General features: G+C 41.9%; 1 protein-coding gene across 1 annotated transcript; it reads left to right on the top strand.

Annotated features, from left to right (window-relative positions):
* Positions 1 to 953: 953 nt before the first annotated feature.
* On the top strand, positions 954 to 23,784 carry hkdc1 (hexokinase domain containing 1). The gene is made up of 18 exons (XM_064933805.1): positions 954 to 1,229; positions 3,515 to 3,677; positions 6,409 to 6,557; positions 11,829 to 11,948; positions 12,719 to 12,814; positions 12,947 to 13,046; positions 13,150 to 13,333; positions 13,481 to 13,636; positions 13,755 to 13,988; positions 14,109 to 14,413; positions 14,636 to 14,784; positions 14,858 to 14,977; positions 15,122 to 15,217; positions 20,181 to 20,280; positions 20,371 to 20,554; positions 21,634 to 21,789; positions 22,472 to 22,705; positions 22,976 to 23,784. Exons 1-18 carry the CDS (start codon positions 1,167 to 1,169, stop codon positions 23,103 to 23,105), a joined length of 2,739 nt encoding a protein of 912 aa, XP_064789877.1. The 5' UTR covers positions 954 to 1,166; the 3' UTR covers positions 23,106 to 23,784.
* Positions 23,785 to 24,666: the final 882 nt, after the last annotated feature.

Genomic DNA, 24,666 nt, shown 5'->3' with positions numbered 1-24,666 from the left:
TTGACACTGCTTATAACACCTTAATTGTGTCATGAACATTTCATAGCCCACGTGACAAAGGTCATGAGACACTTTCAGGCCATGTGCTGCTTTCAAAGCATTCTCTGCACTGGGATCAGTTTTAGCCACTTTCAAAACACAACAGCCACTGGGAGTTAGCCTGGTTGACACGACCCACCTGATTCAGTGCATGGAGAGTTGTGGCCATACTGGTCTGGAAGGGAGGCAGTTTGTTAATGCAATATTCTCTCAGAAATTGTACGACAAGTTTGATTGATTCACTCATGTATTTTGTGGCTTGGGGGTTGAGACCTCTTGTTAGGATTTGAAAATCCAACTGTTGTAATGGAAGGGGGTGACACTTGGGGGCTGTGTGTGGCTTTGGGTGTTTGAGTGAAAAAGACAGAGACAATTAGCCCCCTTCATTATCAACACATTGTGCAGAGTCCAACAACATCAAAAAGACATTCCAGACTTTGAGCACTTTGAGAGATAGGTGTTTGCCAGACTAACTGGGAGTGGGAATGGGGACAGAATTTCCTTATTTACTAATTTGATACAAAATCATCTCAATATTTGTGAACTGATTGAAGCTGTTGTTTAGAAGTTTGGATATGATGATGACGTTTCAACCTTCTGAATAGTTATTAATGGAACCAGTGAGCACCCTTATACTGGGCCTAATATAACCCTGGATCTTCCAACCAAGGTACCCATTAGAAAAACATGGCCTTAATATATTGATCTAGGTTTCCATTTCTATTGTTGTCTTTTGAATTAGAAATGGTAAAAGACCTCATGGTTCCAAAGGAAAGTGATCTTTGGAACTGAGCCAAGGCATTGCTAGGAGAGATCCAAGAAGTAGACCAGTAAGAGAGAGAGCTAGGGCTAGGCTATTAAGTATTGAGCCAATGGAAGGGCTGGCTATGGCTTAACTCGCAAAGTCAGGGAGAGGTGGAAAACAATCACTGAGGGAGAAAAAAACCCCACTCATACCGCATTCATATTGGAGCTGAGGGGACAGAGAGCAACAAGCTCAAGGATTGAAACTGGACAGCTTCAAGAGAGGAAAACTGATATCTATGAGATTGTTCTGATTCAGCTTGTATTGTTTTGAGCAGAGACATTAGTTGCAAGGATATAACTTACAGGTAACAGAAGTGAAGATGTTTGCGGTGCACTTGCTCTCTTTCTATTTCTCCAAGCTGCAGGAGGACCAAATCAAGAAGGTGAGACATTTCTGAGATGTCAAGTGTTGTATTTGATCAGAAGCTTGTTTGTTATGGTTATGTATACATATTGTAAGTAGCCTAGTTACTATAGAAATACAGAATTTGGTGATGCTGTAATCATGTCAGTTGTGTGTAATGCATGGGAAGGATTACTTCTTCTGTATTTTCTCCAACTTGTTTGTGAATTACAGAGCAAAGGATGGTTTACAGTTTCTAGAGAGAGAGAAATTTGGCTAAAATATTAGTTTGTAGAAATTAAATAATATTTGCTGGAGTTTCCAAATAGTTCATAGCAGTATTTACTGCAGTCTACAGGATTACTGTAAATGTATTTAATTTATGCCTGCATGTGAAATGTCTGTTTGAGTCAGTTGAAGCCTTTGATGAGGAGGCCCTTCATTCAGGTATGAAATCCTGACTGGTGTGGTGGCTTAATGGGGCTACATTTATTTCACAATGTTGCCTAAGGAATGATTAACCTTCTTGTTGCATTACTCATTTCCATGGATAGATAGTAGGGATTGCAAGACAAAAGGGGACCTTGTCCTCTGAAACCATGTTCATTGGGAAGGGATTTGTCATCACAGTTTGACAGCTTTAGATATGCAGTGCATTCGTAGAGTATTCAGACCCCTTCACTTTTTCCACATTTTGTTACGTTACAGCCTTATTCTAAAATTGATTAAATGCATTTTTTTCATCATACATCCACACACAATACCCGATAATGACAAAGCGAAAACAGTTTTTTTTTAAATGTTTGCAAATGTATAAAAAAATGTAAATACCTTATTTACACATGTATTCAGACCCATTGCTATGAGACTTGAAATTGAGCTCAGGTGCATCCTGTTTACATTGATCATCCTTGAGATGTTTTTACAACTTGATTGGAGTACACCTGTGGAAAGTACAATTGATTGAACATGATTTGGAAAGGCGCACACCTGTCTATATAAGGTTCCACAGATGACAGTGCATGTCAGAGCAAAAACCAAGCCATGAGGTCAAAGGAATTGTCCATGTAACTCTGAGACAGGATTGTGTCAAGGCACAGATCTGGAGGAAATCAAGCACCGCTCATCACCTGGCCAATACCATCCCTATGGTAAACCATGGTGGTGGCAGCATCATGCTGTGGGGATGTTTTTCAGCAGCAGGGACTGGGAGACTAGTCAGGATTGAGGGAAAGATGAATGGAGCAAAGTATGGAGAGATCCTTGATGAAAACCTGCTCCAAAATACTTAGGACCTCAGACTGGGGTGACGGTTCACCTTCCAACAGGACAACGACCCTAAGCACACAGCCCAGACAACGCAGGAGTGGCTTCGGGACAAGTCTCAATGTCCTTGAGTGGCCCGGACTTGAACCCGATCAAACATCTCTGGAGAGACCTTAAAATATCTGTGCAGCGATATTTCCTATCCAACCTGACAGCTTGAGATGATCTGCAGAAAATAATGGGAGAAACTCCACAAAAACAAGTGTGCCAAGCTTGTAGCGTCATACCCAAGAAGACTCAAGGTAGTAATCGCTGCCCAAGGTGCTTCAAGAAAGTACAGAGTAAAGGGTCTGAATACTTATGTAAATGTCATATTTTATACATTTGCAAAAATGTCTAAACCTGTTTTTGCTTTGTCATTATGGGGTATTGTGGGTAGATTGGGGAAAAACTATTTAATCCATTTTAGAATAAGGCTGTAATGTAACAACGTGTTAAAAATGAAGGGTTCTGAATACTTTCCGAATGCACTGTATGTAAAGAGTTTAATGTATTATATTCCATGTTTTACTTTCAAGTAGTCAGTGTGGTTGTCATCAGGAGTTGAATCCGTATTCGGGATGAAAACTATCCCCATAATTAATGATTTGGCATGATCATTTAAAACCAAAATATTGCATTCAATTCCTTTCCCACCGCATTAGTAACAGTTAAATCCCATGTGTCTTAGACTCTTTTTTTAAACTCTTTCTTCTCATGCTCTGTATTAAACTGTTTGTTTGGTTTTGTTTGAAGGGTGGATACAGGAAACTAGAAGACAACTTTTTATTTTTTTACACAGATGGGCCTCTGAGAAAGCATGGAACAGATTTGATTTTGGATCATAGGAGTTGTTTCAGGCATTATTCTGAATCATTCACACTTGCAAGGCTAACTTTACAATATTTAAGTTTGGCCTTGGAGATAGTCAAGTCATTCTATATGTAAGTTCTTTGTCAGTTATTCGGCTAAAGATCAGTTGCACAGTGACTCTCCTACTCTTTGCCACCCCCCCACCAGGTGGACAGGTTCCTGTATGCCATGCGTCTCTCCGATGACCAGTTAGTGGACATTTCAGCTCGCTTTCGGGCAGGGATGGAAAAAGGACTGTCCAGTGAAAGCAACGCTACAGCTGCGGTCAAGATGCTGCCCACACATGTCCTCTCAACCCCCGATGGATCAGGTGCTGACATGTCACTGATGACATTAATTAGTGAAACTACTGCTTTTGTCTGTCTGACACCATATACAGTGCATTTGGAAAGTATTCAGACCCCTTTGCCTTTTCCACATTTACAGCCTTATTCTAAAATTGAATAAAACATTTTTCCCCTCAATCTACCCACAATACCCCATAATGACAAAGCAAAACAGGTTTTTAGACATTTTTACAAATGTAACACATTTAAAATGAAAATGTCACATTTGCACAAGTATTCACACCCTTTACTCAGTACTTTTTTGAATCACCTTTGAAAGAGATTACAGCCTCAAGTTTTCTTGGGTATGATGCTACAAGCTTGGCACACTTGTATTTGGGGAGTTTCTCCCAATCTTCTCTGCAGATCCTCTCAAGCTCTGTCAGGTTGGATGGTGGAGCGTGTCTGGACAGCTATTTTCAGGTCTCTCCAGAGATGTTTGATCGGGTTCAAGTCTGGGCTCTGGCTGGGCCACTCAAGGACATTCAGAGACTTGTCCCGAAGCCACTCCTGCGTTGTCTTGGCTGTGTGCTGAGGGTTGTTGTCCTGTTGGAAGGTGAACCTTTGTCCCAGTTTGAGGTCCTGAGCACTCTGGACAAGGTTTTCATCAAGGATCTCGCTGTACTCTCGCTGTACTGCTCCGTTCATCTTTCCCTCGATCCTGACTAGTCTCCCAGTTCCTGCCTTTGACAAACATCCCCACAGCATGACGCTGCCACCACCATGCTTCACCGTAGGGATGGTGCCAGATTTCCTCCAGACATGACGCTTGGCATTCAGGCCAAAGAGTTCAATCTTGGTTTCATCAGACCAGAGAATCTTGTTTCTCATGGTCTGAGAGTCCCTTAGATGCCTGTTGGTAAACTCCTGCCGTGTGCCTTTTACCGAGGACAAGCTTCCGTCTGTCCACTCTACCATAAAGGCCTGATTCGGTGGAATGCTGCAGAGATGGTTGTCCTTCTGGAAGATTCACAGATCTCCACACAGGAACTCTTGAACTCTGTCAGAGTGACCATCGGGTTCTTGGTCACCTCCCTGACCAAGGCCCTTCTCCACCGATTGCTCAGTTTAGCCTCGACACAATCCTGTCTCATGTGCCCTTCCAAATCATGTCCAATCAATTGAATTTACCACAGGGGGACTCCAATCAAGTTGTAGAAACATCTCAAGGATGATCAATGGAAACAGGATGCACCCGAGCACTATTTTGAGTCTCATAGCAGAGTCTGTATACATATAAATAAGGTATTTCAGTTTTTTATGTTTAATTAATTTGCACAAAAAAATGTCAGCATGGTATTGTGTGTAGATTGATGAGGATTCTTTATTTTGATTTAATCCATTAAGACTGTAACGTAACAAAATGTGGAAAAAGTCTAGGGGCCTGAATACTTTCCAAATGCACCGTATACAAAAGTATGTACTCTAGACACCCCTTCAAATTAGTAGATTCGGCTATTTCAGCCACACCCGTTGTTGACAGGTATAACAAATCAAGCACACAGCCATGCAATCTCCATAGACAAACATTTTCAGTAGAATGGCGTTACTGAAGAGCTCAGTGACTTTCCACGTGGCACCGTTATAGGATGCCACCTCCAACTCGGTTTGTCAAATTTCTATCCTGCTAAAGCTGCCCCGGTCAACTGTAAGTGTTATTGTGAAGTGGAAAAGTCTAGGAGCAACAACGGCTTAGCCGCGATATGGTAGGCCACACAATCTCACAGAACGGGACCGGCAAGTGCTGAAGTACGTAACGCGTAAAAATAATCTGTCCTGTGTTTCAAAACCTACTCACTACCATGTTCCAAACTGCCTCTGGAAACAACGTCAGCACAATAACTGTGTCGGGAGCTTCATGAAATGGGTTTCCATGGCTGAGCAGCTGCACACAAGCCTAAGTTCACCATGCACAATGCCAAGCGTCGACTGGAGTGGTGTAAAGCTCGCCGCTATTGGAGTCTAGTGCAGTGGAAACGCGTTCTCTGGAGTGACGAATGACACTTCACCATCTGGCAGCCCGACAGATGAATCTGGGTTTGGCGGATGCCCGGAGGATGCTACCTCCACGGATGCATAGTGCCAACTGTAAAGCCTTTTGGAGGATGAATAATGGTCTGGGTATTGTTATTCATGGTTCGGGCTAGGCCCCTTCGTTCCAGTGAAGGGACATTTTTAACGCTACAGCATACAATGACATTCTAGATGGTTCTCTGCTTCCAACTTTGTGGAAACAGTTTGGGGAAGGCCCTTTCCTGTTTCAGCATGACAATTCCCCGTGCACAAATTAAAGAAATGGTTTGTCAGGATCGGTGTGGATGAACTTGATTGGCCTGCACAGAGCCCTGACCTGAACCCCATCAAACACCTTTGAAATGAATTGGAACGCTGACAGCAAGCCAGATCTAATCGCCCAACATTAGTGTGCGACCTCACTAATACTCTTGTGGCTGAATGGAAGCAAGTCCCTTCAGAAATGTTCCAGCATCTGTTATAGCAGCAAAGGGGGACAAACTTCAAGCCCATGATTTTTTGGAATGAGATGCGGTGTCCACATACACTACATGACCAAAAAGTATGTAACAATATGTTAATCATGTCTTCTTTTTATTTGATATTTTCATCTTTAATACATTCAGTTTTATGTGACAGGAGGTGTAGTGCTGTTTTATGAACAGGTGGTCAGTCAAAGTTAATATTGTGTTGTCTCCACAGAGAAGGGAGAGTTCCTGGCTTTAGATCTGGGCGGCTCCAAGTTTAAAGTGCTCCAGGTGAAGGTGTCAGAGAATGGGAAGAGAAGGGTGGAGATGGAGAGTGAGACATACCCTATCCCAGAGGAACTCCTGAACGGTAGAGGGACTGAGGTGAGTAGAATGCAGGGTTGGGGAGTAACGGATTACATTTAATCCGTTAGATGTAATGGTTTACAGAATTTCAGAATTTCATTGATTCTTGAAGAATATAACTTAGAATTTTTTTTAAATTTTTATTTCACCTTTATTTAACCAGGTAGGCTAGTTGAGAACAAGTTCTCATTTGCAACTGCAACCTGGCCAAGATGAAGCATAGCAGTGTGAACAGACAACACAGAGTTACACATGGAGCAAACAATTAACAAGTCAATAACAAAAAAAAGAGAGTCTATATACATTGTGTGCAAAAGGCATGAGGAGGTAGGTGAATAATTACAATTTTGCAGATTAACACTAGAGTGATAAATGATTAGATGGTCATGTACAGGTAGAGATATTGGTGTGCAAAAGAGCAGAGAAGTAAATAAATAAAAACAGTATGGGGATGAGGTAGGTAAAAATGGATGGGCTATTTACCGATAGACTATGTACAGCTGCAGCGATCGGTTAGCTGCTCAGATAGCAGATGTTTGAAGTTGGTGAGGGAGATAAAAGTCTCCAACTTCAGCGATTTTTGCAATTCGTTCCAGTCACAGGCAGCAGAGAACTGGAACGAAAGGCGGCCAAATGAGGTGTTGGCTTTAGGGATGATCAGTGAGATACACCTGCTGGAGCTCGTGCTACGGGTGGGTGTTGCCATCGTGACCAGTGAACTGAGATAAGGCGGAGCTTTACCTAGCATGGACTTGTAGATGACCTGGAGCCAGTGGGTCTGGCAACGAAATGCCTCATGAGCTTAGTTCAACTGTCACACTCCATGAGAACCCAAAATATAAGCTTGTTTTTCTCCAATGTTTGTAAACATTGTAAATGTAAACAAACACTGTACAGCCTCATAAACATGGTTAAAACAACGTTTATCATGGATGGTCAGTCCTTGCATCCATAGCTCTGTCTATTATTCTGAGAGTGGTTACATTTCTCCTTACCTATCCCTCAGCTTTTTACCAAAACAGAGGTGGGGAGACCATTTTGTTATTGATTCATCTGTGGATTTGCCCTTGAAACAGCTGCATATTATCAAGATATCAAAGTGTCACAAAAAGGTAAACAATAGGCCTTTAGCAAATACAGCATAGACATTCATTTTTCACATGTAAATAGCACTTTTCAGTAGTCATGCCATTCCATGATCACAGCATTTATTTTTTATTTTAGTAGCCAGAAGGACTGAGTCCTTCATTTTGGAGTTATGCTCAGGTAAAACAATTTGGCTAATCTATACTTCCATATTTCCAAGTCCTATTCTTGAAGATCAAGGGGTATGACATTTATTAGAATGACTGGAAATCTGATAGTCTTTGGTTTTTAATGTAAAGATATAATTGAATTGTATTATTATATGCAGTAGAAAGAGATGAGTTAGAAGAAGCCTACATAACCAAACCATAAAGTAAAATGTAACATTCATATATGGCCAGCTATGTAACCTTTAACATGGATTTTTCCTGCAATAGATGTCGTTCAATTGGGAACGTACATTTTTGTCTTCTTCTAATGGCCTTTTTTTTTTATAGGAAAGTAATCTAAAAGTAACTGAATATAATCAGATTACGTTACTGAGTTTGGATAATGCAAAAGTTATGTTACTGATTTAAACAGGTAAATGTAATGGATTACATTTAGAAAATAACCTACCCAACCCTGGTAGAATGACAGGAGATGTTGTTATACAGACAGACATAAACTGTTTAAAAATGGGAATCGTTCAAACCTGCACTGTTAAAAAAAAGTACAAAATATATAATAAATGATGGTAATTTACTGGCAGCCAGTTACCTGTAAGTTACTGTAAAAAAAAGGTACCGTATGTTACCATACATTTCAAATAAACATTGGTTTAACAATGCATTACTGTAAAGAAAGCACTTCTTTACAGTAAAGCACATATTTACAGTAATGTACTGTAATTTAAAAAAAATCTGGAATTTATGATAATGTACTGTTACTTTTTTAAAGGTAAGTGGTACACTGTTCAGCTAAAATAGCGTAAACCTCTTTAATCAATATGATTACATTTGATGGCACCAGGGGAGATGGCTGCCGTTTTTACGGGCTCCTAACCAATTGTGCTATTATGTGTATTTTACATTTTTTTGTGGGTTTTTTGGAACTTATTTTGTACATAATGTTTCTGCCACCGTCTCTTATGACCGAAAATAGCTTCTGGATATCAGGACAGCGATTACTCACCTCGTACTGGACAAACAAGTCAGGCGCTAAGGATATACTTCAGACACCTAACAAGGCCCAAATCCCCGCCATTCGCATGAAGAAGAGACGGCGATATCGGGACGTAGGTCAGGGTGCCTTGTAAGGATCCAACAGCGAGTGAATAATACACCTTTACCATCAGTCCTATTTGCCAACATGCAATCATTGGATAACAAAATGGATGAGCTACGATCAAGCTATTCAACTATTCTACCAACAGGACATTAAAAACTGTAATATCTTATGTGTCACTGAGTCGTGGCTGAAAGACGACATGGATAACATACAGCTAGCTGGGTTTTCGGTCCATTGGCAAGATATAACAGCTTTGTAGGCCTATGTAGCCAAATTTGATCTATGATCGTATGCTATCATTCATGTTTTTTTGTATATTATTATTTTTATATCTAAAAATTAACCATCAAGCCATGATTACAGACACCTGTGTGTGTCCTTTGACACTATATAAACTAGTGACCCGTGTTTGTCATTATAACCTGATGAAGACAGCTTGTCTGTTGAAACGTTAAATATTAGGTTATTAAATTGCATTAGAGGTCCTAGAGTGTGTGGCTCCCCTTTTCTTTTTTAAGATAGAATGGCTGCCTCCTGTAAGACAAGGGGTGCAGTCTATGTATATTTGTAAACAACAGCTGGTGCACAAAATCTAAGGAAATCTCAAGATTTTGCTCACATGAGTATCTCATGATAACCTGTAGACCACACTATTTACCAAGAGAGTTTTCATCTATATTCTTCGTAGCTGTTTATTTGCCACCACAAACTGATGCTGGCACTAAGACCACACTAAATGACCTGTATACGGCCATAAGCAAACAGGAAAATACTCATCCAGAGGCGGCACTCCTAGTTGCCGAGTACTTTAATGCAGGGAACTTAAATCCGTTTTAAATCATTTTTTCCAGCATGTTACTTGTGCAACCAGAGGGGAAAAAAACTCTAGACCACCTTTACTCCACACACAGAGATGTGTACAAAGCTCTCGCTCACCCTCCATTTGGGCCAGGGCCAGACGGATTACCAGGACATGTACTGGTATGTTCAGCGCATGTACCAGGACATGCGCTGACCAACTGGCAAGTGACTTCACTGACATTTTCAACCCGTTCCTGACTGACTCTGTAATATCAACTTGCTTCACCATTTTCCTTGTGCCCAAGAACACTAAGGTAACCTGCCTAAATGACTACCGACCCGTAGCACTCACATCTGTAGCCATGAAGTGCTTTGAAAGGCTGGTCATGGCTCACATCAACACCATTATCCCAAAAACCTTAGACCCACTTCAATTTGCATACCACCCCAACAGATCCACAGATGATGCAATCTCTATTGCACTCAACACTGCTCTTTCCCACCTGGACAAAAGGAACACCTATGTGAGAATGCTATTCATTGACTACAGCTCAGCGTTCAACACCATAGTGCCCTCAAAGCTCATCAATAAGCTAAGGGCCCTGGAACTAAACACCTCCCTCTACAACTGGATCCTGGACATTCCGACGGGCCGCCCCCAGGTGGTAAGGGTAGGTAACAACACATTTGCCATGCCGCTCCTCAACACAGGGGCCCCTCGAGGTGCGTGCTCAGTCCCCTCCTGTCCTCCCTGTTCACTCATGACTGCATGGCCAGGCAGGACTCCAACACCTCCATCAAGTTTGCTGATGACACAACAGCCTGATCAACGATGAGACAGAATATAGGGAGGAGGTCAGAGACCTGGCCGTGTGGTGCCAGGTTAACAACCTCACCCTCAACATGATCAAACAAAGGAGATGATTGTGGGCTACAGGAAAATGAGGACAGAGCACACCCCTATTATCATTGATGGGGCTGTAGTGGATTAGGTTGAGAGCTTCACGTTCCTTGGTGTCCACATCACCAACAAACTATCATGGTCCAAACACACCAAGGCAGTTGTGAAGAGGGGCACGACAAAGCCTATTCCCCCTCGGGATACTGAAAAGGTTTGGCATGGGTCCTCAGATCCTCAAAAAGTTCTACAGCTACACAATCGAGAGCATCCTGACTGGTTGTGTCACCGCCTGGTATGGCAACTGCTCAGTCTCCAACAGCAAGGCACTACAGAGGGTAGTGCTTACGGCCCAGTACATCACTTGGGCCAAGCTTCCTGCCATCCAGGACCTCTATACCAGGCAGTGTCAGAGGAAGGCCCTAAAAAATTGTCAAAGACTCCAGCCACCCTAGTCATAGACTGTTCTCTCTGCTACCGCATGGCAAACGGTACCGGAGCGCCAAATCTAGGTCCAAAATGCTTCTTAACAGCTTCTACCCCCAAGCCATAAGACTCCTGAAGTCTGAGCCATACAGCTCAGAAGTCACCTTTCACTGAGAATGGAAGCTTTTCCCTTCTGTTCTAATCTATTTGAAATTTCCAAATTTTCTGTCATTGGTTGGCTTCCCACAGATACTTTTTTAACCAGAAAAGTCAGACCCCCACTTTCTGAGAACTGAATCATCACACATTTCATCAGGATCTTTGTGTCAGGACATTTTTGGTTAGTCAACACAGCTCCATTCTGTTCATTTCCCAAGCACTGTGATGACGGACATGACAAATCAGCTGTTTTCTTAGTTGAATCTCTAGTTTCAGTGGAGACAAGTACACTAACATCTACCTGTCTCTCTTTGCACACAGATCTACGCCTATAAATATACAATCAAATAATGATTATGGAGCTTGACAGGGAAGCTGATCTTTCAGCAGGGATGCCATTTCATCAAGAAGATGCAGCAGGCATCTGAGCCAACATTTTCCCAATGGTGCTTGGCAGTTCTGTGGGCAGAGTTCGAGATAACTTATATAGGTCTACAGCATAAAGGAGGCCAATACTGCATGGCAAATCTAGGAAGTAATTCAGAAGGAATCAGAGTACTTTACTCATTTTGAGTAATCAGATTACATTACTGTAATTAGTCACAGACTACATGTTGTAAGTAATCTGTCCAACCCTGTCTCTTTTACAGATGTTTGACCATGTTGCAGAGTCTCTGAAAGACTTCCTGCAAAAGAAGCACATCAACCAGAAGAGGAAAGCTTTGGGCTTCACCTTCTCTTTCCCTTGTGGACAGTCCAAAATAGATGAGGTATTTATGCAATATGGCATGAGAGGGTGTGGTATATGGTCAATATACCACGGCTAAGGGCTGTTCTTAAGCACGGCGCAACGGGGAGTGCCTGTATACAGCGCTTAGCCCTGGTATATTGGCCATATACCACAAACCCCAGAGGTGCTTTATTGCTATTATACATACATTTTTGTTATATAATTTTTATTTATTTTTTTAATGTAAAAAATATATATATTTAACTTTTATTTTACTAGGCAAGTCAGTTAAGAACAAATTCTTATTTACAATGACGGCTTAGGGACAATGGGTTAACTGCCTTGTTCAGGGGCAGAATGACAGATTTTTACCTTGTCAGCTCGGGGATTCGATCTAGCAACCTTTCAGTTACTGGCCCAACACTCTAACCACTAGGCTATAAACTGTTTACCAACGTAATTAGAGCAGTAAAAATAAATGTTTTGTCATACCTGTGGTATATGGTCTGATATACCACGACTGTCAGCCAATCAGCATTCAGGCCTTGAACAACCCAGTTTATAATTAACACTACAGCCTAGGTTATTGATTAGATGTCTCTTTACTCTAGATACTCACATTAAGATATGATTCCCATTGTATTATCACTCCAAAAATATCAGATGGGCTCCAATTGATTATCAGTAAAAACCAGCTACCTGCAAGCCACTTTCATATGATGTAACAGGAGGTGTGACAAACTTGTTCATTGTGTGACTATCTATTCAGTGTAATCCTTGCTTTCTTTCAACAATAAAAACATGTTTCAGGGAGTGCTGTTGTCATGGTCAAAGAACTACAAGGCCAGAGGAGTCCTGGGGACCAATGTGGTGCAATCCTTGAGACAGGCCATTGATAGAGTCGGGGTATTTATGGAGATCTTATTCACTACTTATTATCACTCAGTTAATTTTTCTCTTGCATTTCTGTATATACTACAGTATATATAAAAAAAGGAATTCAATGTCAATTAAAACATCAGCCAACACTGTTTATAGGGAATCAATGTGGATGTCCTGGCCCTTGTTAATGACACAGTGGGAACCATGATGACCTGTGGCTATGACGACCAGCGTTGTGAAGTGGGGGTCATCATAGGTCAGCCTGATATTAATTTGCACCCTTCATTCAGAATGGTCATTTCATTGTCAGTATTATTAGCCTACAAATAGTCTTTCTCACCATCGCTATGTAATTTCAGGCACAGGTACTAATGCTTGTTACATGGAGGAGCTGAGACACATTGACCTGGTGGAGGGAGACGAGGGCAGGATGTGCATCAATACAGAGTGGGGAGCCTTCGGGGACGATGGGACACTCGATGACTTCATTACACAATTTGACCGAGAGATTGATGCTGCCTCCACCAACCCAGGGAAGCAACTGTAAGCACCAAAATCCATAACCAACCATATTGGAAATACATTAAGTATTAGATATCATTGTAAACATTCTGAGTAAACCAATGATATGGTTTCCCTTTATTTACAATTGACGGAATAGGAATGTAAATAAAGACTGTTAACACACAGGTTTGAGAAGATGGTGAGTGGGATGTACATGGGGGAGTTGGTGAGACTCATTCTGTTAAAGATGGCCAAGAAGGGACTACTGTTTGATGGCAGAGTTTCCGATGCTCTACGCACCAAAGGGAAGTTTCAGACCAAACACATCACTTTAATTGAACAGTAAGAGCATTTTCCATGAGTCTTAATGCTCACGCTATTATTTGTACTAATTTTCACAGACATTATTCAGGGAAATGTATGTTACACTGTGATAACTATGTCAGGGCTATACTTCCAGGTACAAAGACGGGCTGAAGAACACCAGGGAAATCCTTACGGAGCTCGGCCTGTCTCCCTCAGCAGATGATTGCCTTGCCGTCCAACACGTCTCCACCATCGTGTCCTTCAGGTCAGCTAACCTCTGCGCTGCCGCGCTGGCTGCCATCCTCACCCGCATCCGCGAGAACAGGAAGCTGAAGAGCTTGCGGATCACTGTTGGGGTTGATGGAACTGTCTACAGAACACATCCACAGTATGTAGCCATAAGTCACGGAAGGTTTCTGCTCAGAGTGGCAGTTTTCATCTTTGTCTGTGAATGCTGACACTAAACTCTCTCCCACTCTGTCTCGCTCTCTCTTTCTCTCCCTCCCAGGTACCCCAAGAGGCTCCACAAGGTGGTGCGCCAGTTGGTGCCAGAGTGCCATGTGCGCTTTGTGCTGTCTGAGAGTGGTAGCAGTAAGGGGGCTGCTATGGTAACAGCGGTGGCTCAGAGGCTGGCGGCCCAGAGGAGGGAGATCAACGACACTCTTGCTCTACTCAGCCTGAGTCCAGAGAACCTCCAGCAGGTCAGGGACAAGATGAGAGTGGAGCTAGAGAGAGGCCTTAGGAGGGATTCTCACAGAACTGCCTCTGTTAAAATGCTGCCCTCCTTTGTGTACAGGATACCTGATGGGACAGGTGAGAGGACTGACTACAAATTGCTATGCACTGGATCTAAAGCTTTACCTTGTTGTTCATTATGTGGAACTTTACCATGTTATTACCATGCTATAACCCATTATTACACTTTATTCTGTACTATCACCTAAACAGTTTATGAAATGTTGCTGTCTAAAATCACATCATTAGGTGCAAGTTGTTTCATTTAAAGTCAAGTGATTACAAAGTTTATTATTGCAGAGCGAGGAAAGTACTTGGCGTTGGACCTGGGAGGAACTAACTTCCGGGTGTTGGTGGTGAAGATCCGGAGTGGAATACGCAAGTCTGTCCGCATGTACAACAAGATCTATGCCATCCCTCTGGAGATCATGCAGGGCACAGGAGAGGAGGTGAGCCCCCCACCCCCACACTGACTGCTCACTAGGTCCCCAACCCCTTAGTCTGACAAACTCTTTGTTTCAGCTGTTCGACCACATTGTCCAGTGTATCTCAGATTTCCTGGACTACATGGGGATGAAGAATACTCGTCTCCCGCTTGGTTTCACCTTTTCTTTCCCCTGCAGACAGACAGGAATCGATAAGGTAAAAGTACAATCGTCATGATGAAGAAATCATCTTCAATGCCAAACAATGGCAGTTATTTCAATGCCCGGTGTGCTTAATCAGGGTAAGTCATTCCATGATTAAGTATGTTACCACTCTCCATTGTAATACTTCCTTCCTCAGGGAAGTTTGGTTAGCTGGACCAAAGGGTTCAAAGCCACAGACTGTGAAGGAAATGATGTTGTGGAAATGCTCCGAGAGGCTATCAAAAGACGGAATGTGAGTGAAATGGAACAAGACCAACTGTTCTCTGGAATAGGTAGTCTGGAAAACATATACTATTGCCCATTATGAAAGTGTATATGTACACTACCGTTCAAAAGTTTGGTGTCACTTAGAAATGTCCATGTTTTTGAAAGAAAAGCAAGTGTTTTTGTCCATTTAAAATAACATCAAATCTATTAGAAATACAGTGTAGACATTGTTCATGTTGTAAATGACTATTGTAGCTGGAAACGGCAGAGTTTCTTTTGAATCAAATTTTATATGTCACATACACATAGTTAGCAGATGTTAATGCGAGTGTAGCGAAATGCTTGTGCTTCTAGTTCCGACAATGCAGTAATAACCAACAAGTAATCTAACCTAACTATTTCACAACAACTACCTTATACACACAAGTGTAAAGGGATGAAGAATATGTACATAAGGATAAAAATATATGAATGAGTGATGGTACAGAACGGCATAGGCAAGATGCATTAGATGGTATTGAGTACAGTATATACAGTGGGGCAAAAAGTAAGCCACCAATTGTGCATGTTCTCCCACTTAAAAATATGAGAGAGGCCTGTAATTTTCATCATAGGTACACTTCAACTATGACAGACAAAATTAGAAAAAAAATCCAGAAAATCACTTTGTAGGATTTTTAAATAATTTATTTGCAAATTATGGTGGAAAATAAGTATTTGGTCACCTACAAACAAGCAAGATTTCTGGCTCTCACAGACCTGTAACTTCTTCTTTAAGAGGCTCCTCTGTCCTTCACTCGTTACATGTATTAATGGCACCTCTTTGAACTTGTTATCAGTATAAAAGACACCTGTCCACATCCTCAAACAGTCACACTCCAAACTCCACTATGGCCAAGCCCAAAGAGCTGTCAAAGGATACCAGAAAGACAATCTCACGATACATGGCCCCATTCATTCTTTCCTTTACACGGATCAGTCTTCCTGGTCCCTTTGCAGAAAAACAGCCCCAAAGCATGATGTTTCCACCCCCATGCTTCACAGTAGGTATGGCATTCTTTGTCCTCCAAACACGACGAGTTGAGTTTTTACCAAAAACTTCTATTTTGGTTTCATCTGACCATATGACATTCTCCCAATCTTCTTCTGGATCATCCAAATGCTCTCCAGCAAACTTCAGACAGGCCTGGATGTGTACTGGCTTAAGCAGGGGGACACATCTGGCACTGCAGGATTTGAGTCCCTGGCGGCGTAGTGTGTTACTGATGTAGGCTTTGTTACTTTGGTCCCAGCTCTCTGCAGGTCATTCACTAGGTCCCCCCGTGTGGTTCTGGGATTTTTGCTCACCGTTCTTGTGATCATTTTGACCCCACGGGGTGAGATCTTGCGTGGAGTCCCAGATCGAGGGAGATTATCAGTGGTCTTGTATGTCTTCCATTTCCTAATAATTGCTCCCACAGTTGATTTCTTCAAGCCAAGCTGCTTACCTATTGCAGATTCAGTCTTTCCAGCCTGGTGCAGGTCTACAGTTTTGTTTCTGGTGTCCTTTGACAGCTCTTTGGTCTTGGCCATGGTGGAGTTTGCAGTGTGACTGTTTGAGGATGTGGACAGGTGTCTTTTATACTGATAACAAGTTCAAGAGCTGCACAGAGGAGGCTCTTAAAGAAGAAGTTACAGGTCTGTGAGAGCCAGAAATCTTGCTTGTTTGTAGGTGACCAAATACTTATTTTCCACCATAATTTGAAAATAAATTCATTAAAAATCCTACAATGTGATTTTCTGGAGAAAACAATTCTCATTTTGTCTGTCATAGTTGAAGTGTACCTATGATGAAAATTACAGGCCTCTCATCTTTTTAAATGGGAGAACTTGCACAATTGGTGGCTGACTAAATACTTTTTTGCCCCACTGTACATTTTTTACATCAATTTTTCCATTATTAAACTGGCTGGAGTTAAGTCAGATTGTTGGCAGCAGCATCTCAATGTTAGTGGTGGCTGTTTAACAGTCTGATGGCCTTGAGATAGAAGCTGTTTTACAGTCTCTCGGTCCCTGCTTTGATGCACCTGTACTGACCTCACCTTCTGGATGATAGCAGGGTGAACAGGCAGTGCCTCCGGTGGTTGTATTCCTTGATGATCTTTATACTCCCTTCACAGAACAGCCTAAACTGGCTCTAACCAGAATAGAAAGAGGAGTGGGGAGGCCCTGGGGGACAACTGAGCAAGAGGACAAGTACATTCGTGTCTAGTTTGAGAAACACAACAGACCATGTATTCATCCTGCACACCCTAATTGACAACCAAACAAACCAAAACAAAGGCAAAGTCTTCTCATGCTTTGTTGATTTCAAAAAAGCCTTCGACTCAATTTGGCATGAGGGTCTGCTATACAAACTGATGGAAAGTGGTGTTGGGGGTAAAACATACGACATCATAAAATCCATGTACACAAACAACAAGTGTGCGGTTAAAATTGGCAAAAAACACACACATTTCTTCACACAGGGTCGTGGGGTTAGACAGGGATGCAGCTTAAGCCCCACCCTCTTCAACATATATATCAACGAACTGGCGCGGGCACTAGAAAAGTCTGCAGCACCCGGCCTCACCCTACTAGAATCTGAAGTCAAATGTCTGCTGTTTGCTGATGATCTGGTGCTTCTGTCACCAACCAAGGAGGGCCTACAGCAGCACCTAGATCTTATGCACAGATTCTGTCAGACCTGGGCCCTGACAGTAAATCTCAGTAAGACCAAAATAATGGTGTTCCAAAAAGGTCCAGTCACCAGGACCACAAATACAAATTCCATCTAGACACTGTTGCCCTAGAGCACACAAAAACTATACATACCTTGGCCTAAACATCAGCGCCACAGGTAACTTCCACAAAGCTGTGAACGATCTGAGAGACAAGGCAAGAAGGGCATTCTATGCCATCAAAAGGAACATAAATTTCAACATACCAATTAGGATTTGGCTAAAAATACTTGAATCAGTCATAGAGCCCATTGCCCTTTATGGTTGTGAGGTCTGGGGTCCGCTCACCAACCAAGACTTCACAAAATGGGACAAACACCAAATTGAGACTCTGCACGCAGAATTCTGCAAAAATATCCTCAGTGTACAACGTAGAACACCAAATAATGCATGCAGAGCAGAATTAGGCCGATACCCACTAATTATCAAAATCCAGAAAAGAGCAGTTAAATTCTATAACCACCTAAAAGGAAGCGATTCCCAAACCTTCCACAACAAAGCCATCACCTACAGAGAGATGAACCTGGAGAAGAGTCCCCTAAGCAAGCTGGTCCTGGGGCTCTGTTCACAAACACACCCTACAGAGCCCCATGACAGCAGCACAATTAGACCCAACCAAATCATGAGAAAACAAAAAGATAATTACTTGACACATTGGAAAGAATTAACAAAAAAACAGAGCAAACTAGAATGCTATTTGGCCCTACACAGAGAGTACACAGCGGCAGAATACCTGACCACTGTGACTGACCCAAAATTAAGGAAAGCTTTGACTATGTACAGACTCAGCGAGCATAGCCTTGCTATTGAGAAAGGCCGCCGTAGGCAGACATGGCTCTCAAGAGAAGACAGGCTATGTGCTCACTGCCCACAAAATGAGGTGGAAACTGAGCTGCACTTCCTAACCTCCTGCCCAATGTATGACCATATTAGAGAGACATATTTCCCTCAGATTACACAGATCCACAAAGAATTCGAAAACAAATCCAATTTTGAAAAACTCCCATATCTACTGGGTGAAATTCCACAGTGTGCCATCAGAGCAGCAAGATTTGTGACCTGTTGCCACGAGAAAAGGGCAACCAGTGAGGAACAAACACCATTGTAAATACAACCCATATCTATGCTTATTTATTTTATCTTGTGTCCTTTCAAATTTGTACCTTGTAAAAACACTGTATATATATATATATATATATATATATATATATATATATATATATATATATATATATATATATATATATATATATATATATATATATATATATATATATATATATATATATATATATATATATATATAATATGACATTTGTAATGTCTTTATTGTTTTGAAACTTCTGTATGTGTGATGTCCACTGTTAATTTTTATTGTTTACCTTACTTGCTTTGGCAATGTTAACACATGTTTCCCATGCCAATAAAGCCCCTTGAATTGAATTGAAACAGACACCTCAAGGCCAGCATCCCAGACTTGCCTCTTCACTGTTGACGTTGAGACTGATGTTTTGCGGGTACTATTTAATGAAGCTGTCAGTTGAGGACTTGTGAGGCGCCTGTTTCTCAAACTAGACACTAATGTACTTGTCCTCTTGCTCAGTAGTGCACCGGGGCCTCCCACTCTTCTTTCTATTCTGGTTAGAGCCAGTTTGCGCTGTTCTGTGAAGGAAGTAGTACACAGCGTTGTACAAGATCTTCAGTTTCCTGGCAATTTCTTGCATGGAATAGCCATCATTTCTCAGAACAAGAATAGACTGACAAGTTTCAGAAGAAAGTTATTTGTTTCTGGCCATTTTGAGCCTTAATCGAACCCACAAATGCTGATGCTCCAGATACTCAAGTCTAAAGGCCAGTTTTATTGCTTCCTTAATCAGCATAACAGTTTTAAGCTGTGCTAACATAATTGCAAAATGGTTTTCTAATGATCAATTAGCCTTTTAAAATGACTTGGATTAGCTAACACAACGTGCCATTGGAACTCAGGAGTGATGGCTGCTAATAATGGGCCTTTTTATGCCTATATTGGTATTCCATAAAAAATCTGCCATTTCCAGCTACAATAGTCATTTACAACATGAACAATGTCTACACTGTATTTCTGATCAAATTTGATGTTATTTTAATGGACAAAAATTGTGCTTTTCTTTCAAAAACAAGGACATTTCTAAGTGACCCCAAACTTTTGAACGGTAGTATAGGTCAAAAGTAATATTTTGTTTCCTTTAGGAATTTGATCTTGACATTGTTGCCGTGGTGAATGACACAGTGGGCACAATGATGACATGTGCATATGAAGACCCCAAGTGTGAGATAGGACTCATTGCTGGTATGTAGGGCCTATTCTCAGCCCTGGAGGTTTTTCATTGTACGATAGAGTGACGTATGTATGATCTTAGTGTGAAATGCTGCCCCGTAGGAACGGGGAGTAATGTGTGCTACATGGAGGAGATGAGGAACATTGAGATGGTGGAGGAAGACGAGGGACAGATGTGTGTGAACACAGAGTGGGGCGGTTTTGGCGAGAATGACTGCATAGAGGACATCCGGACCAGGTTTGACAGAGAAGTAGATGAGGGGTCATTGAACAACGGCAAACAAAGGCAAGTTGTTAACATCCAAACCTGACTGACCACATCCTGTACAACTACAGGACACATCCAGACCTGACCTACCACTTCCTGTACCATTACAGGACACATCCATACCTGACTGACCACTCCCTGTACCACTAGAGGACATATCCTGACTGACTACTTCCTGTACCACTACAGGACACATCCAGACCTGACTGATCACTACCTGTACCACTAGAGGACATATCCTGACTGACTACTTCCTGTACCACTACAGGACACATCCAGACCTGACTGACCACTTCCTGTACCACTACAGGACATATCCTGACTGACTACTTCCTGTACCACTACAGGACATATCCTGACTGACTACTTCCTGTACCACTACAGGACACATCCAGACCTGACTGACCACTTCCTGTACCACTACAGGACATATCCTGACTGACTACTTCCTGTACAACTACAGGACACATCCAGACCTGACCTACCACTTCCTGTACCATTACAGGACACATCCAGACCTGACTGATCACTACCTGTACCACTAGAGGACATATCCTGACTGACTACTTCCTGTACCACTACAGGACACATCCAGACCTGACTGACCACTTCCTGTACCACTACAGGACATATCCTGACTGACTACTTCCTGTACCACTACAGGACACATCCAGACCTGACTGACCACTTCCTGTACCACTGCAGGACACCCTGGTGCCAGGGATTGTCATTCAATTATTTTATTTTCCATAGCTCAGTCTAATCTAATGTGAATTATTTATTCAAGCATGCTAAAGGGAGATGCTTAATTAATGCTTGTGGACACTGTCCCATAATCAGGTTTGGTCAAGGTTCTACAAGTATCTACATGATAAATGCTAAATATTAGTTCTGCAACTGTGCAAAGAGATATGCATTATACTTGATTATGCTTATGGGAATTTTCCTAACACATCATCTTTTAAAAAGGCTTTATTAAAATTATGCTTGACCATGATTTGGTTAATAGGAGGTCTAGACTATTGGCGCAGAGAAATATTAAATCATTTAAGCTGTTTTGCATGTTGACTATTTCATGTCATATCCTGTTTCCCCAGGTTTGAGAAGATGACAAGTGGTATGTACTTGGGGGAGATAGTGAGGCAGATTCTCATCGACCTAACCAGGAGAGGTCTTCTGTTCCGAGGCCACATCACAGAGCCTCTGAAGACCAGGGGCATCTTCGAGACCAAGTTCCTGTCCCAAATAGAGAGGTACAGAATTGTATAAATGATCACGTAGTACAGCAACTCAGGCCTATAATAGTAGACAGATCGAATGTAAATCTACATGGGATATAGGATTACTAATATGAATATTTGAACATGTGCTTTTAAAGCTGGTTAGGAATATTTAAGTATTTACAGTTGCATGAATAGGCTTTTATACTATGGTTTCCCGAAACGTAGCAAAATGTTTTGCAACGGGAACCGTTTACTCTAAACGGAAAACATTTTGCAACGAAAACTAGAGTTTCTATTGGGCAAATTCAGGTGGGTCCCTCCCTGTTTTGTACTGTTTGCTTCTGTTTGCGCTTCTGTTTGCTTATGAATGCCTCTATTTGGTTCCTTCAGTTCTGAGTCCCTGCCCAACTTCCGAAAACATTTTAAAAACTTACCTATTCACAAAGTATCTTGATTTATCCCACAGGACCCCTCACCCCTACCCTTGTGTTTCTCACGCTTGTCTTTTCTTAATAGCACTGACTTTGCTGATAGCTACTTTGAGATCAAAAATTACTTATTATGACTGTGATTTGTGGTTGTCTCTCCTAGCTAGCTACCTAAAAGATGAATGCACTAAATGTAAGTCGCTCTGGACTAAAATGTAAAATGTAGTGAATACACCCCAGGTGTACAAGAATATCAAGTGTGTGACTCCTCTATCTCCACCCAGTGACCGGTTGGCGCTACTGCAGGTGAGGTCCATCCTGCAGCAGCTGGGTCTGGACAGCACATGTGATGACAGTATCATCGTCAAGGAGGTGTGTGGTACAGTGTCCCGCCGGGCGGCTCAGCTCTGTGGAGCCGGAATGGCCGCCATTGTCGATAAAATCAGAGAGAACCGTGGGCTGAACCAAATGAACATCACTGTAGGTGTGGACGGAACACTCTACAAGCTGCATCCACAGTGAGTAGCCACCAGGGGCCAGGGATATTTAGATTTAACAGGGATATAATTATCCTTGAACAGACGGTAGAGTTTTGTTTATGTTGTTAATGTCAAAGGGGAGATAGTATTTCCGGTCAGATGAGAGTGCAACACAGCAAGGAAATCAACCCTCCGTCTCTAAGAGCAACATGTAGCCAGGAGTCAAATTAAGCCCTAGTTCAGACTTTGGCACAGTTTTAAAGAGTTTTAACACAACACATCTAACACAGTACCTCTTGAACTGTGCAGCTTTTCCAGAATCCTCAAGGACACGGTCAAGGCTCTGGCACCGCAGTGTGACGTGGAGTTTGTCCTATCAGAAGATGGCAGTGGCAAAGGGGCCGCCCTCATCACAGCTGTGGCGCGTGGAGAGAATTAACACAAAATTAGACCTCGTTTATGCACAATTATTTGTGCCAAACACACAAAGGAATTGGTAACCTTGTGGTTCTTCCTCATCGTCATCTGCCATTGTAAATGTAATGTATGGAAGGTGTGATGCTGTGCAATATTCTCTGGCCATAGTACCACTGCAATATAATCAAATAGCTACTGTTAAAATTCTGTCTGTATTGGGATTCTCCACCTCTACACTGCTAAAACCTATCCAGACCCTCTTGCAAAACATTGAATGGGTTGGGACAAAGGGGAAGAGTTAGGGAGCAGATTGAGACTCGCTGCTACTATCTAGATGTGTTATTGCTTTGTTTTGAAATGGTCCTCATGCTCTCAGCAGACTGGGACAGCAATGGGAGTGGGCCAGAGCAGAGGGTGTTGGAAAATGGAATGGATCAGACTGTAATGTCATAACAACACTATTCAGAATTGTGATGATCTGGTGGGTGAAGTCTGAGGAAGTTAAAACTGCAACTTTGTTCAAGCTCTCCATATGCAACAGAGTATGTGTCAACTTGTGTGATGTTTTTTTTATTTTAGATATCAACAGGACTAATTCCACTTATATGAATATATTAGTACTGAATGAAATCCAAATCTCCATGTACAGAATGTACCCATTAAAGGTATGTGTATTCAATAAACTACTCCAAATAATACAATTGAAATGCCAAGTTTGTGGAATGTATCCCCTCTCTGTAGAGATTCTAGCATGTGTTGAGTAAGACAAATTGGCATGATCAGTGGCTTATAGCTGTTTCCAAATCTATATTCAATTGTCACATTGTGTAGAATTCAATTACACAACCACGTTAATAATTTTGAGTCATATCCTGGGTTACAGCATTGGAATGCCCCCTCTTATATTGGCTAAATTAAGCCCCTAGTGGGATTAAATGGAAGGGTTAAACCAGGGCAGCTGCATGCTTCGTCAACAGACCATGCGCAGTAGTAGAGGGAACCTCACTCACACTAATCCCTCTCTGTCCTAGCAGTGATCTAGCCTCCTGGGCCAATTATTCAGCTCACTTTGTTAGAGGGGCGGCTGTATGCTGTAGGAGGCACCTCGCAAAACCAAATTCTAAACAGCACCCCTGTGGATAGGCATGTAAATAATATAAATACTATGCACTGACATACATGCCCCCTGTAAATACTGTATACAGCCTAGGATGATTATTATGATTGTGTCTGGCAGATTAAGGATTAAGTGTAGCCTTTGTTGCACCTTTGGCTGAAAATATTTGGGTATTCAGTATTCTTGTTTGTTATGTTGTAACAGTAAGAGCTTTCAGTCAGAAATATCACAAGGAGAATGAGCATAGATGTGTGGTTCTGAAGGACTTCAGACACACTGGGCCCAGCAAAGTAGCGTAGTCACCGTTTGATTATATAATGAATCACCATCTCTTAAATCCCGGCTAATCCTATCTGGTAGCACAGATTTACATTGAGATTATCTAATCTTATTGAGGCGAAGACTTTCCCTTTTCTTTCAACCATGGAGAACATGAAGAGAGGATGAGAGAGATGGCACGATGCAC

Source organism: Oncorhynchus masou, chromosome 24 (assembly GCF_036934945.1).
Source record: "Oncorhynchus masou masou isolate Uvic2021 chromosome 24, UVic_Omas_1.1, whole genome shotgun sequence".
NCBI classification, from domain to species: Eukaryota; Metazoa; Chordata; class Actinopteri; order Salmoniformes; family Salmonidae; genus Oncorhynchus; species Oncorhynchus masou.
The sequence above is the reverse complement of the archived record's forward strand: the minus strand, read 5'-3'. Positions and strand labels throughout refer to the sequence as shown.